This window comes from Sus scrofa, chromosome 6, assembly GCF_054392235.1.
Source record: "Sus scrofa isolate SSC_HxYL_T2T_F1_AM1 chromosome 6, Sscrofa_HxYL_maternal_Yorkshire_Landrace_v2.0, whole genome shotgun sequence".
Classification (NCBI taxonomy): Eukaryota; Metazoa; Chordata; class Mammalia; order Artiodactyla; family Suidae; genus Sus; species Sus scrofa.
In genome coordinates, this window is record NC_139388.1 from 87,874,293 (window position 1) to 87,897,576 (window position 23,284).

The window sequence follows — 23,284 nt, forward strand, 5'->3', positions numbered from 1 at the left end:
GTACTGTTTGGCCACCAAAAAACTTTCCTCTCTTTGCAAAGCTAACTACCCTGAGCAGAGAGAAAGCCTCGGTCTTTTCCACTCCATCCCCTCTCTTATCACTTGGATACTGGAGCCTCCCACCTGGGTGCTTTGCCTCTCAACTGCCCCATCTTGCCCATCCTCCATGATACAGCCAGACCACAAACACTAGTCTAAGCATGGCATCCCCCACTTAGAACCCACCAAGGACTCTCTTAGCCTATGGAGTAAAAATTCAAACTTATTTCAGCCAATACATGGGCTTCGAGATCTGGCTTCTGGCTTCTACCCATTTCTCTACCTTTTTTTTTTTTTTTTGGCTGTGCCCATGGCGTGTGGAAATTCCTAGGCCATGGATCGAACCTATGTTACAGCAGCAACCTGAAATGCTGCAGTGACAGTGCCAGATCCTTAACCCATTGCACCACATGAGAACTCCCATTTCTCTACTTTTATCTTCCAACAGTTCACTATCTTGAACTCCAGTACATTAAACGCAGCTTCTCAAAACTGACCTTGTACCTTCTATCTAGAAGACTCTCGCCCCTTCCATGCTTGGTGAGGCTTACTCATCTCTAGCATTAAAGAGAAGCATCATTTTGTCTAAGGAGCCTCCTTTTCCTGGTTGTCATTTCCCTCCTGTCAGAGTGGGGCCTGTCCTCTGTGTCTCCCAAAGATCCTGGGCACCCCTGGGCCAGCAGAGTCACTGGCAGAACCGTGCAGCCATGAAGCACCTGGCCTTTCAAGTCAGACAGCCTAGGTGACATTCTGGCTTTGCCACTTACTAACCAGATAACCCTGGACGAATTATCGAAATTCTCTAAGCTTTAGTGTCCTCATCTGTAAAATGGAGTCAATAATACCAGTACCCATTGGAAAGGGCCATCTTCGGGATTAAACGTGCTAATGCAACTGATGCAACTCAAGTACTTGGTGGTAGGCCTTGCATAAAGCAAGTCCCCAATAATCTTCCTACAGTCTAAGACTCTTCTAATCTTCTGCTGGTCTCCAATAATGAGTATCTTAGCTCAACGGACACTGCTACTCAAGGGAGTCCAGTCACACCAGGGTGGGCTCCCCTGACATCCTTAGCTCTTCCCTGATGATATGGTGCCTAAGAGGAAATAGGGAAAGTGGGATGAGGACCCTGCCATGAGGCCCCATTAAAGTCTTGAGATGTGGATCCATTCCTCTCCTACCACGTGATAAGGATGATGCTCCAAGGCCCCTATTAACCGTAAAGTCTCTAAACCCAGGCTGGCAAGTGGCTCATGATGAGCAGATGAAATGAACATGTATAAATATAGAAGTGCAAATTTAGGTTCAAAAAGTCAATACAATCATAATAGGACAGAAATGTTTTAAAAGCAAACTCAGTTGTGGCTTAGCAGTAACGAACCCAAGTAGTATCCATGAAGACAAGGGTTTGATCCCTGACCTCGCTCAGTGGGTTAAGGATCTGGCATTTCCGTGAGCTGTAGCATAGGTCGCAGATGCGGCTCAGATCCAGCGTTGCTCTGGCTGTGGTGTAGGCCAGAAGCTACAGCTCTGATTTAACCCCTAGCCTGGGAACCTCCATATGCTGCACATGTAGCCCTAAAAAGACAAAAAAATAAATAATAAAAATAAAAGCAAACTCAATCCAAGTCATATTTGTTCAGCACTTGATGGAGAGGTTTATACACTCAGGCCATCCAACTGGAAGTCTAGGGTCCAGAGCACAGAGGCAACGGTACTGTTGTACCAGGCACTGGCCAGACCATATATATCTAGCATGTCACACTCAAGTCAGAGCAGCACACGTAAAAAGGCACATCAATAGACAGGGCATCCAAAGCGAGGAATAAATGGCAATGTGGGGATCAGGGGACAGGCAGAGGAACCACAGACATTTACTAACGCCAGAGGTGACTTCGAACATCTAAACAGCTACCGAGGGTAAGGGGTCTGAGGTGGGGATGCCCAGGGCAAGTGAAGAGGAGTTATAAAGAATCAAATTTTGGAGTTCCCGTCATGGCGCAGTGGTTAACGAACCCGACTAGGAACCATGAGGTTGCGGGTTTGGTCCCTGCCCTTGCTCAGTGGCTTAACCATCCAGCGTTGCCGTGAGCTGTGGTGTAGGTTGCAGATGCGGCTCGGATCCCGTGTTGCTGTGGCTCTGGCGTAGGCTGGTGGCTACAGCTCCGATTCGACCCATAGCCTGGGAACCTCCATATGCCGCGGGAGCGGCCCAAGAAATAGCAAAAAGACAAAAAAAAAAAAAAAAAAGAATCAAATTTTGGTCTTAGGCTAGAGTTAGGTCCAACCTTAGAAACCCAGGCCAGCCTGGCTCCCTTCTGAAGGAAGCTGCCCTACGCACAGCATGTGCTGAGAGATCAGCCTTGTACAGATAATAGCAGCCTGTTCCATTCTGACTGGATCAGAAAGGCACATCTGATCAAGAGAGCGCCAGGCCTGAGCCGGGCAGCGGTCCACCACGTGCTCTGGCAGGTAAAGATGAGCTAGCACAACCTACTTGTCTCTCTTGGGAATCGGTCTAAGAAATCCCAGAAAGTATGGCAGTGAGCTGTGGGAGCTGATGAGAGGATGTCACGAGGAGAGAGAACAAGCCACAGGCAGTTCAGGCCAACCGAAGTCAAGAGGAAGCAGAAACTGTGAATAAGCAGATGTTCTCGGCAAGAGAAAAAGGACAGAGCAGCAAGAGGAAAAATGCAGACCTGAGCAAAGAGAAACAGAGATGTCATGAAAGGAAGAGATGGAGCGATAGAGCGAGAAGTCAGTCCTACATGCTCCCTCGCTTCCTGTCATGGTTCACGCCCCACCTGGCCAGGTAGACGCTCTTAAACAGACTCCTCTTTCTTCTGGAGGTAAATTCATGAATCTCTGGTCCTTATAACCAAAACAAACAAAGCCTACTTGGAATATCAGTTCTTAAAATTATTAGTTTCCAGTGAAGGAGAGGGCTGACACTCGGGGCAGTGTGCTCTCCACGGTGCTGGACCACACGGCAGGAAGAATAGGCAGGTACATTGCCTCCGGCGGCGGCGGCGGTAGGGGTTGGGGCGGGGGGTGGGGAGCTGGACCAAAGACCTCTACAGCCCTTGCCATTTAGCTGGCCTGTGACTTAGGACATTAGTTATCACCTTTCTGTGCTTTCTTTTAAAGAGCACTTCCGCAGATGTAGCCCTATCATGATAACCTCCTCCACAATACAGATGAGCGATAATGAAGTAGGACAGAGGTGGTGGAGTAGAGAGAGGTGAATGGCCCACTTACAGTGAAGAAATCAAGGCTCAGAGGAGTTAAATGACTGGGCCAAGGTCATTCGGGTGGTAAGAGACAGGATTAGGCTCTCTAAACTTTCAGCTAAGTGTTCTTTCTAGAATTCTATGTAACTCTCTCCTTCACTCAGGTGAAGGAGGTTTATTTGCCATAAATCTCCCTGATCCGAGACATGTCAGTACAGACCACTGTGCAGGGAAATCTAAAGACCCCTCCTGCCCCAGAGCCCCGGTTCTCTCCTTACCAAGGTGCTTCTGCAGGAAGGCCAACATGGCCCGCACCACAGTCTCCTGACCCTCATAGGGGTCCAAGCTCCCACGGGTTGGATTGGAGAAGAATTTAGCAATCCAGTTACCAGCCACAAAAGCAAAGTCCGTTAGACTCCGATGAACAGAACCACTAGAGGAAAAGAAAAACAAGGATCTGGAGGCTAGGGTACACGAATACTTAAGCACCTACAATGTGCAAGGGGCTTTGCATGCATTATCTGTTGATTTCACAACGATCTCGTAAGGGAAGTATTTTCCTCTTCGACAGAACCAGAAGAGAGAAATGATCCGCCCAAGGTCACACAGCTAGTAAGGGATGGAACTAGGATTTGAGAGCAGGTGTACCTGGCTTCAAAGCTGACTCAATGAATGCCTGACAGTGCAGGGGAAAGGCTGGAGAGGGGGTAGGACAAGGAAGTGAGGCCTGTGGCACCTGCCACTTCCAAGTTATTACAAACTCTTACCCCATGGCTTTTACCCAGTGACTTTTGAACATTCACAAAACATATAAGCTCCCTCTTTAGCTCAGAAGTGCACCACAATGTGAACAGGAAAAAGAAATAACTTGCCTTTAAGTAACCAGGAAAGTTAGGGCTAGCGCTTTTAAAGGAGGGCTTCCAGATTAGAATTGAAGTCCTTTGACATCGATTGCACTAAGTTTGAAGGTGAAATTCTCGGAAGGTTCATTTCGAACTAAATTACTCATCCCTAAATTTACTGGTCAATTCAATGAGGGAAGAAAACTATAAATGCTAAACTTGATATCATGCAGGAAAAACTGACTTTAAAGGGTAATATTTAGGACATGTGAGAAAGTATAAAGAATAATATAATGGATTTTTGACTATTCAGCATTCAGTTTAAGACACAACACATTATCAAGAGTTAAATCCGAAGTTTTTGTGTACCCCTTTCCAGATGCTCTCATCTCCCTTCCCTCCAGAGGTTACAATTATCCCAGATCTGAATGGCCTGGAGAGAGCAGTCCTCTGCTGCCATGAAATCAAAATGAAAGGGGAGGGACTGCCCCCTCCCACCCCAGGAAGAGAGTGTGGGCCAAGATGGGCGAGGGGAAAAGCCACAGCCTACTGACCCAGCACTCCAGGCTTTAGATCTGGCCTTTCAACCACCTGCACGAGTCCAGAGGCCAATGATGTATAGTTATCTGCTGTTTTGCTGAGATAGAACCTGAGATCCTTGAAGTATGTGTGCTACTGGGCTCAAGGACAGGGCAGGATTGAGTCAGAGACTTGAAAGTGAGACTCTGGCCCTGTAGCTGTAGCTCTAAGCCACTTCCCACGTACAGTATCTTTCCTAAAGTTACTCAAAATTTTCTCCCTGTGAAAAATGCCTCCTAAAAACAAACCATCTGATAGTGCTGATGACAGAAATGAAGAGAATGTGGTTTCTCTTGGCAGAATATAGATGGTTTACAGAAAAATATCTTAATTGAGGTATTCATGAAGGGCTGTCTTGTGAAAATCAAAGGTATTATATCCACACTCTTCAAAAGACTCAATAAAACTGCCAAACGAGATTAGAGATTTCCAGAGTCCACCCAGACCCACACCTCTTCCTCTCCAATACCCCTTTTTCCAAAAAGCAACAGGTAAATCCTGTCATAAAGTAACATAGGAGTTCCTGTCCTGGCACAGCAGAAATGAATCCAACTAGAAACCATGAGGTTGCGGGTTCGATCCTTGGCCTTGTTCAGTGGGTTAGGGATCCGGCGTTACCGTGAGCTGTGGTGTAGGCCGCAGACGCAGCTCGGATCTGACGTTGCTGTGGCTCTGGTGCAGGCCGGGAGCAACAGCTCTGATTAGACCCCTAGCCTGGGAACCTCCATATGCCGAGAGTGCAGCCCTATAAAGACAAAAAGATAAAATAAATAAATAAATAAATAAAGTTATATAAGCCAGTGAAGAAATCACTGCAGGGGGAGCTAGGTGGCAAAAAAGGACGGATATGAAATTCTAAAGGAATTAAGACTTTGAAACTCTGGAAGTATTTTGGTATTCTTTCAATGGGTAGAGCCCCTGGATAATTTAGAAGAAATTAAGGATGCCATGGCTGAGTAGAAAATGGAGAGGACACTGGGGATCATGAGCTTGGGGGTTACTCACAGGACAGTTATGATCTTGGAATGGTCATGCTGGGCACAAATCTTCTTCATCAAGTTGACACTCTCCATTGTCTGGAATTTCTCTGCATTGATGAAGAAGACAGGGCCCCGGGCTGTGGGGTAAAAGTCACGTTCCAGCGGAAACATCCAAGCATCCAGAGCCACAGCACACCTGGAACAGGACCAGACATTTGGAACTTCCATGCAGAAAACCAAGCAAGAGTGGGGGACAAGTTGGAATTCTTCCTTCAGTGGGATAAAGGCTCAGAAAGCCAGGTTAGGACCTTGGCTAGAGATCACTTGTACCTGTCACCAAAAGTCTTTTAGGCTTTAAACTCTCTTAAAGTAAGAATCAGAACTCTTCTTTCCCTTAGATCTACTCTCAGGCACCTGACTTGAGTCACACAGAACCCCACTTGATTCATTCATGTGCTTAGTTAGCCTTGTGCTGTGACAAGTACCTACTATGTCATTTATCCAGAGATAACTGACACAGTTCTTACTCTCATGGAGCTCCAAGTATAGCAGTGGAGACAGAACACACAAGGTATCAAAACATAGCTTAGGAGTTCCTGTCATGGCGCAGTGGTTAACGAATCCGACTAGGAACCATGAGGTTGCGGGTTCGGTCCCTGCCCTTGCTCAGTGGGTTAAGGATCTGGTGTTGCCGTGAGCTGTGGTGTAGGTTGCAGACACGGCTCAGATCCCGCGTTGCTGTGGCTCTGGCGTAGGCCAGTGGCTACAGCTCCGATTGACTCCTAGCCTGGGAACCTCCATATGCCGCAGGAGCAGCCCAAAGAAATAGCAAGAAGACAAAAAAAATTTAAAAAAAAAATAAAAAAATAAAAAAAAAAACAAAACATAGCTTAGTGCCCTGACTGCACATGGTGCTATGTCAGTCAAGACAGCACATGGCAGGGAGGTCAGCAAAAACCTCCTTGGTGCCATGACTCAAAGTCATGGCCAGTTTGTCAAGCCATAAGCTCTGATACCAGAGCTCCTGCAGTCTCCTCCATCTCAACAGAGGACAATCGTCTTCCACTCAAATGATGGCTACACACGTGAAAAACCTTGATTTCTCTCTTTCCTTTATCTCATGCATCATTAAGTCCTGAAAATTCTAGAAACTATCCTGACTCCCTTCACTTCTCTCCATCCCACTATCTCCATCCTAGTGCAAATTCATCATCTCTCGCCCTGACTCTGAAAGAGCCTCCTTCTAACTGGCTTCCTTGTTTCCATTTGCATCCTGTTACAACCCACTCTTCACATACTGGTTTTTAAATATAAAAAAGGGAGTTCCTGTTCTGGTGCAGCGGCAAGAATCTGACTAGTATCCATGAGAATGCAGGTTCCATCCCTGGCCTCGCTCAGTGGGTTAAAGATCTGGCGTTGCCATGAGCTGTGGTGTAGGTGGCAGATGTGGCTTGGATCTGGCATTGCTGTGGCATAGGCATGCAGCTGTAGCTCTGATTCAACCCCTAGCTGGGAACTTCCATATGCCACAGGTACAGCCTTAAAAAAGAAAGAAAAATATATATATATTATATGTGTATATAATATACTTAAAATCTTTCAATGGTTTTCCTTCATATTTAGAACAAAAATCTAACTTCCTTACTCTGGCCAAAAGGCCCCATGATCTGGCCGCTGCTTGCTCTTCTCACACTGACACGGCAAGCTTCCCTCCACCTCAGGGCCTAGAATGATCTTCTCCTAGAACTTTGTGTGATTGGCTTCTTTGCCTTTGAGTCTTAGCTTATGTTACTTTCTCAAAGAAGCTTCCAGATACTCTAGCTTATCACATTATTTTGTATTCTTCATTGCACCTGGGTGCTGGGGATTTCATTATTTGTTAGTTTCTTTATTAGTCTGTCTCCTCCCACGATAACAATTCTGTGAAGCCAGAGACCTTGGTTTCTTCTTCCGCACTGAATCCTCAGCCCCCGCAACAGTGCTTTGTACATAGTACTTGCTGAATGGATGAATGGTATTAACATACATGCTAACAGCAGCATCACTGGGAAACTCACCGAAACTGGGTCTCCTTGGCTAAAGCCAGGACAGCTGTGGCCCCTCCAAATGAATGTCCCATTATAGCCACGCGGCTCATGTCGATGCTGCCCTGAGGGAAGCCAAGTCAGAAAGCCCAAGTCAGGGGTGCTTTTTTAGGAGCGCTTCATGGGCAAGAGGAAGAAACAAGGAGACAATGGTGCAGAGGCACAATCCAGTGGGTGAGGCCTCCAAAACCACGTCACTAAGCGCCTCTGCCCACTGGAGAGCAGCTGGTGAGGCCACCCCTGTACTGAACAGCCTTCTGTAGGCAGGAATTCTGAAAATCAGAATCTCATCTTTATTTTTATACTCTTGTCCCATACATAATACCTGGTAGATATAATACAGTGTTATGTAGGTATTCAAATATCCATGAATAAGTGAATAGACAGAAATTATGTGACTATCAGTAGCAGAGCACGTTAAGAATAGGAATTTTCTCAATCCTCTAGATCCTGCCTTACAACCAGTCCAGCAGGAGGGATGACACGTGCACCAAGTCAAGGACAGAGCCAGGGAGCTCCTGTTGCCTGTCCATTTTGCTCTGAAGCAAGGACTGTTTGTACCCAAACCAACTCAGGTTCTACCTCTGTTGATATCTGTCCTGACTTTAACCCAGCAGAGTGAGCCTCCTCGCTCTAAAATGCTCAGCAAGAATCTATTTCTGGTTGATCCCAGAAGCCTTTAGGACATGGTTACATAAAAAGCTGCTGCAGCTGCCAGCCAAGGGGCTCGGGAAATCTCTTTAGGCTTTGCTGCCCAGACTCTGCCCTGAACGAGTGGTCTTCCCAACTTTTTTTCTGAGGTTCTGTATCTAAATTCTCCCCCTTTGCTCAGTACCTTCAGATTGGTTGAGGCCTCTTTGGCTTTTTTAATAAATTAATACACTCACATATCTCTAAAATCAGGAGTATATAGGAGTTTCCACCATGGTACAGTGGGTTAGGAACCCAACTGCAGTGGCTCAGTTCCCTGCGAAGGCATGGGTTCAATCCCTGGCCTGGCGTAGTGGGTTAAAGGATCCAGCATTGCCACAGCTATAGCTCTGATTCAAACCCTGGCCCAGGAACTATAGGTGCAGCCATAAAAAGAGAAAAAATAAGTTTTTAAAAATTGGGAGTTCCTGCTGTGACTCAGCAATAATGAACCCAACTAGTATCCATGAGGATGCGGGTTTGATCCCTGATCTTTCTCAGTGGGTTAAGTATCAAGCATCACCACGAGCTGCAGCTTAGGTCTCAGATGTGGCTCGGATCCCACCTTGCTGTGGCTGTGGCATAGGCCAGCAGCTGCAGCTCCAACTTGACCCCTACCCTGGGAACTTCCATATGTCATGGGTGTGGTCCTAAAAAGACAAAAAATAAAATAACATTCAATTCAATTAAACTAAATCAGGAGTATATAGGGAAGTCTCCCCCTAACCCTACCCCCTTTCCACACAGTTGCCCACCCCCTACTCACAAACTGGTGCGTTTTCTGTGTCTGCACAGCTTATCTACACCTACACGGGTAAACATGAATATATACTTCCCCCCCTTTACACAAGTGATACTGTTATCTTACTTTTTTGCATAATAATATTAGTACATAAAGAGCTTCCTTGTCCTTTTTTTACAGATACGTTGTATTTCACCAGAGTACAGACAGCTAGGATCACCAAATCGGTCCCTCTTCTTCCTGGACACACAGTGAGACTCTATTTCCCAGCACTTAGATGTGGCCTTGTGACTGGATGTGAGAGATGGTGGTCTTGCGATAGAATGTGGGTGAAAGTGATTATTTCCATTTCCAGACCTGATCTATAAAAACTGTTCCTTCCATATAAACCTCCATGTCCTTTCCCATTCCTGGCTTAATGGACATGGGGAAGTAGGGTTTCACAAATGGAAGAGGGTAGAGCACTTAGATAAAGGAAGCCTGGATCCCTATGTCAGTCCTGACATAGCAGCACCCGTTTGGGGCTTCACGTGGGAAAGAAGTGAATTTCCCTTTGTTGAGCCACTGAGATTGGGGGCTTATGTGTTATAGCAATTAATATTACCCAAACAAATACATCTATTGTTCCATAGCCCATTAAACCAGCTGTGGTCACTTAGAGGTGAACATCTGGGATACTATCAATCTCTTGTTATTACAAACGAGGATGAATTAACTTTATACATACATCATATTACATGAGTGCAGGTATGTGACAAATCAGTTTCCAGAACTGGAAATTGCTGGTCAAACACTATGGGCATTTGTGCTGTTGATAGCTGTTGCCAAACTGCCCCGCGTGGGGCAATTCTGCACTCACACCAGCAAGGGAGCCCAATCTACTTCCCCACAGCTTTGCCAACACAGTGAGTAATCAATTTTTAGATCTTGCTCAATCTGATAGATGAAAATTTACTTAGCTTTTTTTTTATTCTCTATTTCTCCAAAAGGCTGCCTCTTAACAAATCTAAGTACACTTAGCCTGCCCGCCCAGTGCCTGTCTCAGGCCTAAACTTTAGTGCCTGGACCCTGCTTGTCTGGTGAGGACTGACGACACACACCATACTGCTGGTGAAACTCTCTACATTTCAGGCTCTGCCTTACCCATTGGCCATCCAGGCTGATGCTTCTTCCCAGAGGACTTTCCCAGAGCCTTTAAAAGATACGTCCTAAAGAGGCTTTGGGGCACACGACACAGGCTTCGGAGTCAAAAAGCCCCAGTTTCAACTTTGACTTGGAGTTCCTGTCATGGCTCAACGGTAACAAACCCAACTGGTATCCATGAGGACGTGAGTTCGGTCCCTAGCCTGGGAACTTCCATACACCATGGGTGCGGCCCTAAAAAGACAAAAAAAAAAAAAAAAAAAGTGACTCTACAACTTACTTAACTGTGTAACCGTGGGAAGAAACTTAATCTCTTTAATCTTTGGTTTCTTTCTAAGTAAAGAGATAACAATATTCACATGGTAGTATACAGAATGATTGGCCAACAGGGACCTGCTGTAGAGCACAGTGAACTCCACCCAATATTCTGTGATGGTCTATGTGGAAAAAGAATCTGAAAAAGAACGGATGTGTATACATGTAAAACTGAATCACTTCGTCATACGGCAGAAATTGTCACAACATTGTAAACCAACTATAAGTCAATAAAACTTTAAAAAATGAAGAAAAAAAGAGATAAGAATGTGAAGTTGCACTGTGGCACAGCAGGTTAAGGATCTAGCATTGTCACTGCAGCAGCATGGGTCACTGCTGTGGCGCAGGTTCAATCCCTGGCCCAGGAACTTTCACATGCCAAGGGCACAGCCAGAAAAAAAAAGAGAGAGAGAGATAACAATGCTTACTGCGTATGTTTGTATAAAGAGCTCTTCTTACAGGAAGTACTCACAAAGGAGTAACTGTTATTCTATATATATGTATCATTCACAGTCATACAATGGAATATTACATGGCTATTAAAAATTATGCTATAGATAAATATTAACTGGCATAAGAAGACATTTATACTGTTTTGCTAAGTGAAGAAAAAGGCCACTAAACAGCTTGTATTAAAATATATATATATATCTATTTTTTTTTTTTAAAAACACATTTTAAAAGAAATGGAAAGGAGTTCCCACTGTGGCACAGTGGGTTAAGAATCTGACTTAGTGGTTTGGGTTGTTGCTGAATCTCGGGTTGGAGCCTCAGCACAGCACAGTGGGTTAAAGAATCCAGCATTGCTGCAGTTGTAGTGTAGGGTCACAGCCACAGCTCAGATTCAATCCCTAGCCTGAGAACTTCCCTGTGACATGGGCGCGGCCATTAAAAAAAAAAGAACCCGAAGGACAAACACCAAAATGTCCAAGAAATTTCATTGTTTTTTCCTTCATGCTTTTGTGTGATTTCTAAATAAAGGCGACTACTTTTTTTTTTCTTCTTTTGTCTTTTTAGGGCCACACCCATGGCATATGGAGGTTCCCCAGCTAGGGGCTGAATTGAAGCTATAGCTGCCAGCCACAGCCATGCCAGATCCAAGCCGTGTCTGCAACCAACACCACAGCTCATGGCAATGCCAGATCCTTAACTCACTGAGCAAAGTCAGGGATCGAACCCACATCCTCATGGATCCTATCGGGTTCGTTAACCACTGAGCCATGACGGGAATTCCAAAGCCAACTACTTTTGAAATCACAGGCAAGGAGTTCCCGTCGTGGCGCAGTGGTTAACGAATCCGACTAGGAACCATGAGGTTGCGGGTTCGGTCCCTGCCCTTGCTCAGTGGGTTAACGATCCGGCGTTGCCGTGAGCTGTGGTGTAGGTTGCAGACGTGGCTCGGATCCAGCGTTGCTGTGGCTCTGGCCTAGGCCGGTGGCTACAGCTCCGATTCAACCCCTAGCCTGGGAACCTCCGTATGCCGCGGGAGTGGCCCAAGAAATAGCAAAAAAAAAAAAAAAAAAAAAAAAAATGAAATTACAGGCAAAAGGACTACAGGCACCCAATTCCATAGCTGGGACAGTTTCTCTCCTCCTGGGGGTTTTGGGGATTCCCTTAAAGGAAGGAACTAGCCTGCAGCAGACACAGGTCGTTTGCAGCTCAACAGCCCTTCCTTTGCAGATAAACCCTCTCTCCCTCATCCACGTGGCCCTGCGGGGCTGCCAGTTCTGGTGCTCAGGTTCCCTTGACCCAGAAACGGGTGCATAGCCCACAAAGGCCAACTGGAACACCCTACCTCTCTAGCACAGTGATTGGCCTGGAACAGGCATGGGGACCCAAGCAGGGCCACGGCCTTCTCCCATTAGTGGAAGCTAACAGAGTCTCTTTTCCTTTTAAATCTTGAGCTGAGTTGAAACGCAGGCTTGGAATGCCAGCAACCACCTTTCTTGCCTAATGGAGAGAATCTGGTGAGAATGAAGCCCATGCACACACACAGAGTGGAACTGAACCGGAGAAGGGAGAGAGTGCCAGAGCTTTGGTGACAATGTTTGAGACCCTAGATCTAGCTATACTGGCTAAAGCCAATCTGCCTTTGGTCTTCCTACTTATTTGAGCCAATAAATTCTCTTTTGGTTTAAGTTAGTGATTTGGGTTTCTGTTATGTGTAACCAAGAAAGTCTTAATGAATAAAATGTGCTCCAGGTCACGCTGACTGCTACCATACCTTCAAGGTCATCAGATCCAACCCGCCAGGCAAGATGTTGAGGACGGTCTGCCCAGCAGTGACCTCCTGCAGGATCCTTAACACCCTCATGCACTCGCTTACCCTCTGATGCACCTGCAACAGAGAAAGTCCCAGTGGGAGCTGGAATACCGCACAACCATCCACTGGGAATCTCACCCCCACTGAGCCAAGGAAGAAGGCAGGGATGGTGTGGCCGCCCACATCTCAGCAAGTACCTCGGGCCCCATGTCCTGGGAAAGGCTCAACTCCCTCACAGAGCCTCAGGTAAGCACCAGGTAACAGCACAGTGCAGTCAGGCCTGCTGCTCAGGTCCTACCTATTCACGCATGGCATATGGGCATATAACACGGCTATGCAGTGTGGTATAGTGAAGCGTTTTGAAAACAAAAGGGTGTAAAAGTGTTCCCATTATCAAACCAGTACTGGATTCTACTTGCCCATTTATAACATATATCTATTGTTTTTGTCTGCCTAGCACTCACCCTCCCTCACCTCGCCTGTGAAACCTGACTTTTGAGGCTTGCCCCCACCCCCTGCCAAAAGAATCTAGCAATGCATTTCCTTTGTTTTGTTTGGATTGTGTTTTGCTTTTGTTTTGTCTTTTAGGGCCGCACTGGCGGCACATGGAGGTTCCCAGGCTAGGGGTCGAATTGGAGCTGTCACCGCTGGCCTATGCCAGAGCCACAGCAAAGTGGGATCTGAGCCGCGTCTGCGACCTACACCACAGCTCACAGCAATGCCAGATCCTTAACCCACTGAGGAAGGCCAGGGATCAAACCTGCATCCTCGTGGATGCTAATAGGGTTCGATAACCACTGAGCCACGACGGGAACTCCTAGCAATGCATTTCTGATGGGAACTTTGTATTTTGGTACTTCCCCCATCTTAGGACCCTCCATCCAGGATTTTGCATCTTGCAGCTTAGAGCAGAAGTGGTGGACAACCCCAAAAGAGCCCTATTTTCTCAGACAGTGAGGGTAAACATATGTAACCTCATAAGGTGAGCCAGCCAGCAGATGAGATCAACCAGCATAGGGACAGAGAAAGGAGTGAAAAACAAGTCCCGATGACATTTGAATCTGGTTCTGGTAGCCCTGTCCTTCCTATATAAGCCAATCAATTCTCCTTTTTCCTGAAGAAGCTGCAGTTTCTGTCATTTACAATTATCAGTCTTAATTAATACCCCTTTTTTCTGATGTGGCAAGCTCAGACCCACTGTGACTGACATTTCAAGAGAGTTTAGTTCAAAGTGATCTTAGGGAGTGTAGTACAGAGAGGACAGGCTTAGTAACTCTTCCCTCTCTCTGGCACAGCCTACCTGGTAATTCCGAACATAGAATTCCTTCTCCCCTTCCTCAATTTGACGGTGGGGGATCCATTCCTCCTCCGATGACTCATTGTCAGACCGGCTGTCCTCTGGGGCCTGCTTGCAGAAACAGGTGGCCGCAGCTGACCCATCCCTACCATACATGTGCCACCAAAGAGAAACAAGAAGACACTTGGACTTATTTCTTCCCTTACCAAATCCTCCTTTTCAGCCAAGACTAAGTCATCCTTTGGCTAACAGGGGAAAAGATCTCAGGTGCATATATAGGAGAGTAGAAAAGAATGTGGATTTGGGAGACTGACTTGGGTTTGAACCCCAGTTCAGCTGTGTCACTTTCAGCAAGTTACTTAACATCTTGGAGCCCTGGTTTCCTCACCTTTAAAAGGGATATAATCTCTACCTTGCGTGGTGCTGTGAGGATGAGAAATAACATTACTTATAGGGAACTAGCCTATATCCCCACCCAACCCTGACAGTTCATTATGACTGTCCTCCCTCACCTGTGCTCTGGGACAGCCACCACAAAGCCACGGGAGGCCAGCTCCATGCAGAAGGCTGAATACAGTGTCCTAGAGATCCAGGAAGGAACCAAGAGAAGGGATTAAAAGAATAGCCTACTCTGAGCCTCAGTCCAACCATGCTCTGCTGGTGGCCATCTCAAAAGACTGAATGGAGGAAGTTTCACATGTGGCAGCTCTTCTCAAGGAGTTTTTGTTTTTTCCAGCCAGCACACCCCTTCCCTCACCAAGGCCCCAAGGGTGCGAATCAACCCAAGCTGAGTCTGCAACCCACAGCACAGCTCACAGCAATGCCAGATCCTTAACCCACTGAGCAAGGACAGGGATTGACCCCCCATCCTCATGGATACTAGTCAGGTTCATTAACCACTAAGCCATGACAGGAGCTCCTGAACCAGAGATTTCTGATCTCTTCCCAGTTCAAACTGCAACCTTGGGCAAGTTTGCTCCTCTGTAAAATAAGCATCCCCCCACCTACTTTTCAGGACTATGTGGGAACCAAAGGAGACAAAGGCACACTGCAAATTGCTGGGTGGTACTTGAACACAGGCTCTTCCCTGGGATGGGAAACCATAGATCTGTGACCCATGGCAAGGACTTCAGGTCCTGAATTAACCCTAGATGCAACAGAAGGAAACCATGCCCCTTTTACCTCTCTGCCCTTTTTCTTGGCATTTTGCTCTGATTAATGAAGAGTATTTATAACTGATATGTCTAGGTCTACTGAAGCCTCAAAACAGAGTCTTAGACCATACAGACCACTCTAAAGTCAGGAGCTCACCTGCTCTCTCTATAAAATACCTGTAAGCTTAGGAAAGAATGTTTCTTAGCTTCTTTTCCCCACAAGACTACAACCTGAAAACAGAGGCTCTGTCTTATTCACTACTGAATACCCAACTCCAGCAGAGGCCCTGGCACATAACAGGTATTAAATTTACTGAATCAGAAAGTAACATTGAAAACCATCTTGCTGCCTTTCTAGCCTCATCTCCACATCTGCTCTCCATTTTCCGCCATGGGCTATAGTTATGTGAATCTACATTCGGTCTTCACTAGTAGATAAAAATTCCTCGATTTGTTTATCTCTATATGTCCCACCTTCTTTTCATTTCAAGGGGCTGGCACAGAGCAGGTACTTAACAGATATTTGCTGAGAGAATGGAACCTAGAAAAACATATACTTTTTATTTAAATGTATTTGGAAGCTGTTTTCCAGGTACTGCCCTAGGCACTGGGAAAGACAGAAGACAGACCTGGTCTCTGCCTTCATGGAGCTCACCGTCATAAAAAAGACAGACATTAAAAATAATCACAGAAACAATTCATTAATCAGAATTACGTTATGTACAGAGAAGTACAGATTGTCGGATGACAGCACATCACTGGAGGAAGTTCCCTTTGTGGCTCAGTGGTTAACAAACCCGACTAGGATCTGAGAACGCAGGTTCAATCCCTGGCCTTGCTCAGTAGGTTGAGGATCCAGTGTTGCCATGAGCTGTGGTGTAGGTCTCAGATGCAGCTCGGATTCGGCATTGCTGTGGCTGTGGCATAGGCCAGCAGCTGTAGCTCCAACTCAACTCCTAGCCTGGGAACTTCTATATGCAGCAAGTGAGGCCCTAAAAAGAAGAAAAAGGAGAAAGAAGAAAGCAAGCAAGCAAGCACATCACTGGAAAACTTAACCTAACCTAATACAAGGGTCAGAATGGGTGTCCCTTAGAAAGTGACACCTGGATCTTGAAAGTAATGTGGAATGAGCCATGCAAAAGACGAAAAGGAGGAGGAGGAAGAGAGGAGTAAACCAGCAAAATATTCTAGGCAAAGGGAACAGCCACAAAGCACAGAACAGATGAAAACCCTGAGGCAGACACTAACACAGTGCCTTTAGAGCTGTCTGTCTGGAGAGCTGGAGTGGGGCAAGCAGCAAGCAACGAGGCTGGAAACTCTCCCTTGGACCTGCTGCATTCAGGTAAGCCCATGACAAAAGCTGAATTAAGTTCAAAGGGCTACTGAAAAGATTTAGGGAAGGAAGTGACATTCATTCATTCAGCAAGTATTTACTGAGCACCTACAATATGCCAAGCACTGTTCCAGGTGCTGGAATGACAAGATCATATTCCTTTTTAAACAGACCTCCCTGGCTACGGGTAAAGAATGGTTTGGGCTGGGGGTCGGGAATGAAAAGGCAAAAACAGATGTCTTTGTGTAACTCTCTGGGACATAAACTAGACTTCTATGTTGATGAAAGAGCGTACAGAGAGAATATTCATAGGCTTACACAGAAACACATATACTGTGGTTATTAAGAAGCTACATAACACACCAAGGTGTAGAAATCAGAATTCCCAGGGAGAATTCTGAATGGATACTGACTTGTAAAACTTAGGCCAGTGTTTCCCAAAGTCTGATGAAAAGAGATCCTACAGTCCACCCCCCACGATCCTCCATGGGGAGAGATGGAGAGGAGAACCGGCAGGCGTGTGCACCCACCAAGCGCCTGACTGAGTCCTCACAACCCACCCTGGGGGAGCAGCATGCCATTTGACAGTGAGGAAATCTAGGCTTAGAGAGTCCTACCACGGTCCCAAGCTCACAGAGTGCCGTGGTGTGGCTGAGATTTACAGGTGAGGCTGCAAGCTCCACAGGAGCAGGGAGCAAAACTGTCTTCCTCACCGCTATGCCAGGGCCTCAGGCTGAGGTGCCCTCAACACATGTTGAACGTTTCTCTGGCCATGAAGCCCAAGCTCCTTCTCATACTTCTGGGCTGTTACAGAGGAAGAAAGCCAAAAGCGTGAGTTTACATAAATGCCGGAACATGTGATGCAAAGGAAGTGACTCCTGCTGAGAGGCTCCACCAAGTGAAAGGGGCTTGGGAAAGGCCTTCTAGAGAAGGTGAACTCAGTGCTTTGGGATGAAGCAGATGGTACAGAAGACAGCTGGCAGATGGAAATCTGTTTCTTTGCCCTCTGAGAATCAGCTAAGACTCAGCAGCTGCCACCAAGCAAGGAATATGACAAGGTCTGGGGGAAGAGGAGCTCTTACCTGAAGGCCCCAAGGCCATGGGAGAAGATGACCAAGGGGTATCCAGAGTCCTTTGTCTTAAAGGGGCCATTCCAGCTAACAGGCAGGCGACAAGATCCTAGCAGAGACATGGGCTATAGAATCTCCAGCTGCCCCAGAGGTGTAATCCCAAGGTTAGCCTGGGCACAGGCATGGTAGGGACATGTGGCCCTCCTCTTAGGACAACCACCTTACACTTGAGCAGCCAGGGGTAACCGATCATCTATTCTTTCCCCTTTTCTCCCCCAGGGAGCAAAAACACAACAGAAAATAGGATGATAGGAGTTCCCGTTGTGGCGCAGAGGAAACAAATCTGACTAGGATCCACGAGGATGCAGGTTCAATCCCTGGCCTCGCTCAGTGGGTCAGGGATCTGGCATTGCTATGAGCTGTGGTGTAGGTGGCAGACGCAGCTTGATTCCCACCTTGCTCTGGCTATGGCTATGGCCAGCAGCTGTAGCTCTGATTCAACCCCTAGCCTGGGAACTTCTACATGCAGCAAGTGAGGCCCTAAAGAGAAAAAAAAAAAAAAGGATAATAAATCCAGAGGGGAAGTACTGAACATTACAGGATAAATCCTGAGACGCCAAGGCAGTGGGCAGAGCTCCTAACGATGGGGCCTCTGGGGGCAGTGGATGACTCGATGGGATCCTAACTGGAAAAGGGGAGAGCTAGAGGCAACTGCAGGAGATGGTATGCTCCTTGGTAATTGAGAATGTTTCTTTGATCTGCACTGTAGCTGGCACAGCGTGGAATTAATACATGCCAAATAAATGAGCAATAGCCACTATTTATGGAACACATCCTATATCCTACTAAAGTGCACATTCTATGTACATACATCTTACAACCCTGCAAAGGGAGATATTCAGACAGGTTAAGAAACTTGCTTGAGTCCCACAGCTAGTAAGTGATAAAGTCTAGATTCGAATCCAGGACAGTCTAACTTTATAACCAAAGCTCTTATGTATGTTGTTCTCTCCAACTCTCCATACCAGACTGGCTAAGGTGTGCCCCACTACAAATGGCTAGACAACACCAACTATAAGGTAATGGGTCTGTCTGGTGATCTCCTAGGAACATAACCAAGCAGCTGGGAGAGCATCTCGGGGTGAGGCCAGCCCTTACCCACAGCCAGGTTGAACAGCGACCCCCCCCAGCGCTTATTAAACTTCAGGTAGTCCGCCAGGCCAGTGCAGTACTCATAGCGGGGAATCCACAGGGGCTGCTCTGTGGCCTCCTCTGCTTCTTGGCATGGGTAGAAGAGTCGAAAGAAGCTCCCCTGTGAGAAAGAAAAGAGAGCAGCTGCTCAGAGCGAGAGGCCCAAGCCCAGCTAGATTTCCCAAGAGGCACACTCAGCAGGTGTTTGGGGCACCAGTGAAGCATCAAAACAGGGAAACTTTTAGCTTCAATTCATATACCTGAACTTTGCATTCAGAAAATCCAGAAAGAAACAACTTTATGTTTAGCATACACGTAAGGCTTATCTTATTCCTAACAGCCAACTATATTTTGAATTACATCTGAGGGGCACTGAAATATTTCCACTGCCTGGGACACTGAAAGATTTAAATCTGGCCCTGAGCCCAGGCCTGGAGAAGCCCCAGGGCAGAGGGATTAGCCCCTGTGCTGAATGGGGTGACACCGGTGGGTCACCCAGGCCAATCCTCTAGGCTGGTCCTTGGGAAGCAGAAGCACACTCATTTTACATGGAAGCAGGCGAGGGATTACTGGGAAATACGTGCCTCTTACAAGGGAGAGGGGACAGTTCAAGGGCCAGCAGAGAATAACCTAGGAACTGAGAGGACAGTCCCAAACCAAAGCAGGAGGGGGAAATAGATGAAGGCAGAAGAGGAGAAAAAGGAGACTTTCTACCCAAGTCGGGGAATCAAAAGTCAATGGTGCATGGTCCACTGCTCCTCCTCCCAGACACTCAGATTAGGATGAGATCCAAAACTTTTCCAGGATCAGGCATCTGCCCTCAAGACACCTGAGAGCCATCTCTGAAATTAGAGCCTTGTTTCCTCTTAGCTGGAAAAATAACCCATCTTCTCTTATCTGTTGAGATGTTTGTAACTGGAAAGAGGAAGAAAAAGGTCAGGGAAAAGAGAACTGGGGGCTCTAAAACCAAATCCAGACCAGCTCTCAGTTTCCCCCTGCCTGGAATGGCACAATCAGACTTGCTGTTGAGAAGCCATGTGCAGAGAGAAGCAGAGGAGACACGCTGGAGTCACTTACCTGGAGACTCTGACCCTCCATTACATCCCCGCAGCCTACGAGGTGGGGTCCCGTGACAGGAGGAAAGCCCACGGACAGGTTGACCCCCATTTCATCACCAGCTGAATCAAACGACTTGGGCCGTGGCTGAACTTGGGTGGCTGGAGGGTGGAACAAAGAACGGCCTCTTGCTGGTTTCCTCTCCGCTTCCTGTTGCTTATTCGAGTCATCTGCCAACCCCGTCCACCCCTCCTCCCCACCGGTGACTTGATTCAATCTTCCACGTCATTCACTCTGCTAAAGTGACGTTACTAATGTTTAGGGGCTGCTTTTTCTGTTGGTGGAGGTGGAGAGTGAAGAGATGGTCATGAAAAGAGAGCCTCTGTACTCCTCCCAAACCACCAACGAGTGTTTACTCAGCACGTACGCTGTACCTGGCACAGCAGTAACTGCTGCAGAGAATACAACCCAGACCTTGTCTTCATGAGACTAAGAATAACAATAACTGCTAACTCCTATTACTTACCCTGTGTCAGCACTGAGCTAAGCTCTTTACATACATTGTGGCATTTCACTCTCTCAACAACTGTCTGAGGAAGGTACTGCTTAGACCGTTCTACAGATGAGGACACTAATGCACGAATAACTTTCCCAAGTTGCACGGCTTCTCAGTGGCAAACTCGGGTCTCTAATCCAGATCTGGGCTCTTAACCCTCACGGATCCTGCTCATGGGGAGACTCAGTTATATACACATGAAATCAGTGACCTAAACTATTAACTCTAAAGCCACTTATGCCAGGCCTTGAAATATGAAGATTTAGAGGCATGGGGAAAGAAGGAAAGCATTTCTAGAAGGGATCTAATATAAGAGCGGAAAGGGGCAGAGATAGGGAAGAGAATAATGGCAGAGATCAAAGAGGAGCCTTCGAAGTGGCAGGTGTGCACAGTTTGACTAGAAAAAATTTCTGTAACTTGGCTGCTTCTTAAATTGGGGCTAATACCGTTGTTCTCCACCCTCCTCAATCACATCATCATCACCAGCAGCAGCAGCAGCAGCACGCCTACTCTGGGCCAGGAACTACGCCAAGTGCTTTACATACACATATCATCTAATTAAATCCTAACAACAACCCTCTGGGATATGTATTGTTATCTCATCTTACAGATGAGGAAACTGATAATAAAATTAGGTGATTTACCCAAAAACATACAGCTAGCAGGGCCAGATTTGATCATGGGCAGTGTGACAACGGGGAATGTGGCCAAACTTCTTGATATCCATTCTACCCCGCCCTCAGACACAGACGCCTTGTGATTGTTTTGTGGGGCTGATCCCTGCCCAACCTCCAGAGTTGGGCCTGATTAATGACCCAAGCCAATCAGCTCTGAGTACCTCCATCAGTATGTGATGAAGAGTGGGCTCATGACATAAGTTGGTCCAACTAGAAGAAAGCCCAGGACTTCAGTTTGATGGGTGAGGGTAGAAAAGTTCTTTCTTTCTTTGAATTGGAGTGATGTGGGGATGCAAGGTTGGAACTGCTGCAGCCAGGATAAAGCTACCTGCAGAGGATGGCAGAGTTGAGAGAATCACAGAGAAATGGAGTCTTATTTGTGAAGAAATTAAGAATCTCTGGATTATAGGAGTTCCTGTTATGGCTCAGTGGTTAATGAACCTGACTAGTATCCATGAGGACGCATGTTCGATCCCTGGCCTTGCTCAGTGGGTTGGGGAGCTGGTATTGCCATGATCTGTGGTACACGTTGCAGACGTGGCTTGGATCCTGAGTTGCTGTGGCATAGGCCAGCAGCTTCAGCTCCAGTTCGACCCCTGGTCTAGGAACCTCCCTATGCCATGGGTGTGGCCCTAAAAAGACAAAAGACAAAACAAAAAACAAAAAAAAGAATCTCTGAATTACAGGTTCCCTGGTGGCCTAATGATTAAGGATTCAGCATTGTCACTTCTGTGGCTGGGGTTCAATCTCTGGCCTGGGAACTTATGCATGCTGCAGGAGCAGCGTTCCCCCCGCCCCAACCAAAAAAAATTTAAAAACCTCTGAATTATATCAGAAACCTGACCCACTCCTAGACTTTCTAGTTACAGGAGTCAATAAATCCCCCTTTTTTTTTTAATCGACTGGGTTTAGATTTCTCTTGCTTGAACCAACAGCATCTAAACTGATACACTGAGTTCTGGGCCCACATTTTCAGGCATTACATTACTCTGATTTTTTTAAGATGCTCTGGGATGGATCTGAAAGTTCAAATCAAAGCATGCCAGTGCAAGAAGAGACCTTAGAGATCATTTCTCCCCACAATCATCCGCTCACCAACCGCCCCTCCTGATGTAGTCAGTGGACTACTTAGCCAAAGTGAAGCTGAATGTGTGCTGCTTAGTCTCAGACTCTGACCGTTTCCCCTTGAAGGTAAGTGCACGGAGGACCCAGGGTGGAGGTGGGGGGTGCACAGGACACATCACCCACATGACAATGAAGCAGCTGCAGTTCTAAGTGCCAAAAAAGACAGACAAAATACTGTGGGAGTTCCGAGAAGAAAGAGAGCTCCTTTAGCTTGGAAGTGGAGGGCAGGGGAAGATGGGAAAATTGTCTTTCAAGTAGAAGAAAGTGTGTGAGCCAAGACAAAGAAGTAAGAAAGCATATCTGAGAAACCTGGAGTAGTTTGTGATGGATGCAAGGTGAGAAAAGGAAGACATGACCAGATCTGGAGGGTAGCAGTCCCTCAAGTGCTAGGCTAAGGAGTTGAAATCTACTCTGAAATAAGCTTGTGGACACGATGGATATTAAGTCTGAAAGTCTCAAGTCTGAGGCTCAGCCCCTCCGCTGCCTAGCTTTCTTACCTTGGGCAAGTTATCATATTGCTCTAAGCCTGATTCTACATCTGTACAATGGGAACGCTATCTATCCTCACAGAACTGCCATGGAGAGAAAATGAAATAATGCATGGAGCTTCTGTCATGGCTCAGTGGTAATGAACCCAACTAGTATCCATGAGGATGCGGGTTCAATCCCTGGCCTTGCTCAGTGGGTTAAGGATCTGGCATTGCCCTGAGCTGTGGTGTAGGTTGCAGATGTGGCTCAGATCCCGAGTTGCTGTGGCTATGGTGCAGGCCAGCAACTACAGCTCTGATTCGACCCCTGGCCTGGGAACGTCCATATGCTGAGGGTACAGCCCTGAAAGAAAGAAAAAGAAAAGAAAAGAAATAATACATTTAAAGCACCTAGTGTAGTACCTGGCTCTTAGGAAGTAACCAAGAAATA

General features: G+C 46.7%; 1 protein-coding gene across 21 annotated transcripts in view; it reads right to left on the reverse strand.

Moving 5' to 3' along the window:
• PAFAH2 (platelet activating factor acetylhydrolase 2) overlaps positions 1 to 23,284 on the reverse strand; it is a 33,281-nt gene that overhangs the window by 6,649 nt on the left and 3,348 nt on the right. For 2 of the 21 annotated variants that reach the window (XM_084963391.1, XM_084963392.1), the window contains exons 2-12: positions 21,403 to 21,569; positions 20,030 to 20,169; positions 19,667 to 19,867; positions 18,920 to 19,073; positions 17,774 to 17,870; positions 14,717 to 14,785; positions 14,208 to 14,349; positions 12,869 to 12,982; positions 7,728 to 7,819; positions 5,696 to 5,866; positions 3,548 to 3,702 (exon numbers count right to left, since the gene is read on the reverse strand). In XM_084963391.1, the coding sequence (XP_084819517.1) occupies positions 3,548 to 3,702; positions 5,696 to 5,866; positions 7,728 to 7,819; positions 12,869 to 12,982; positions 14,208 to 14,349; positions 14,717 to 14,763 (721 nt within the window). In that variant the 5' untranslated portion in view covers positions 14,764 to 14,785; positions 17,774 to 17,870; positions 18,920 to 19,073; ... (1 more) ...; positions 20,030 to 20,169; positions 21,403 to 21,569. The remainder of the gene's footprint in view (positions 1 to 3,547; positions 3,703 to 5,695; positions 5,867 to 7,727; positions 7,820 to 12,868; positions 12,983 to 14,207; positions 14,350 to 14,716; positions 14,786 to 17,773; positions 17,871 to 18,919; positions 19,074 to 19,666; positions 19,868 to 20,029; positions 20,170 to 21,402; positions 21,570 to 23,284) is intronic. The other 19 variants (XM_084963393.1, XM_084963396.1, XM_005665127.4 and 16 more) reach the window with 13 other exon arrangements.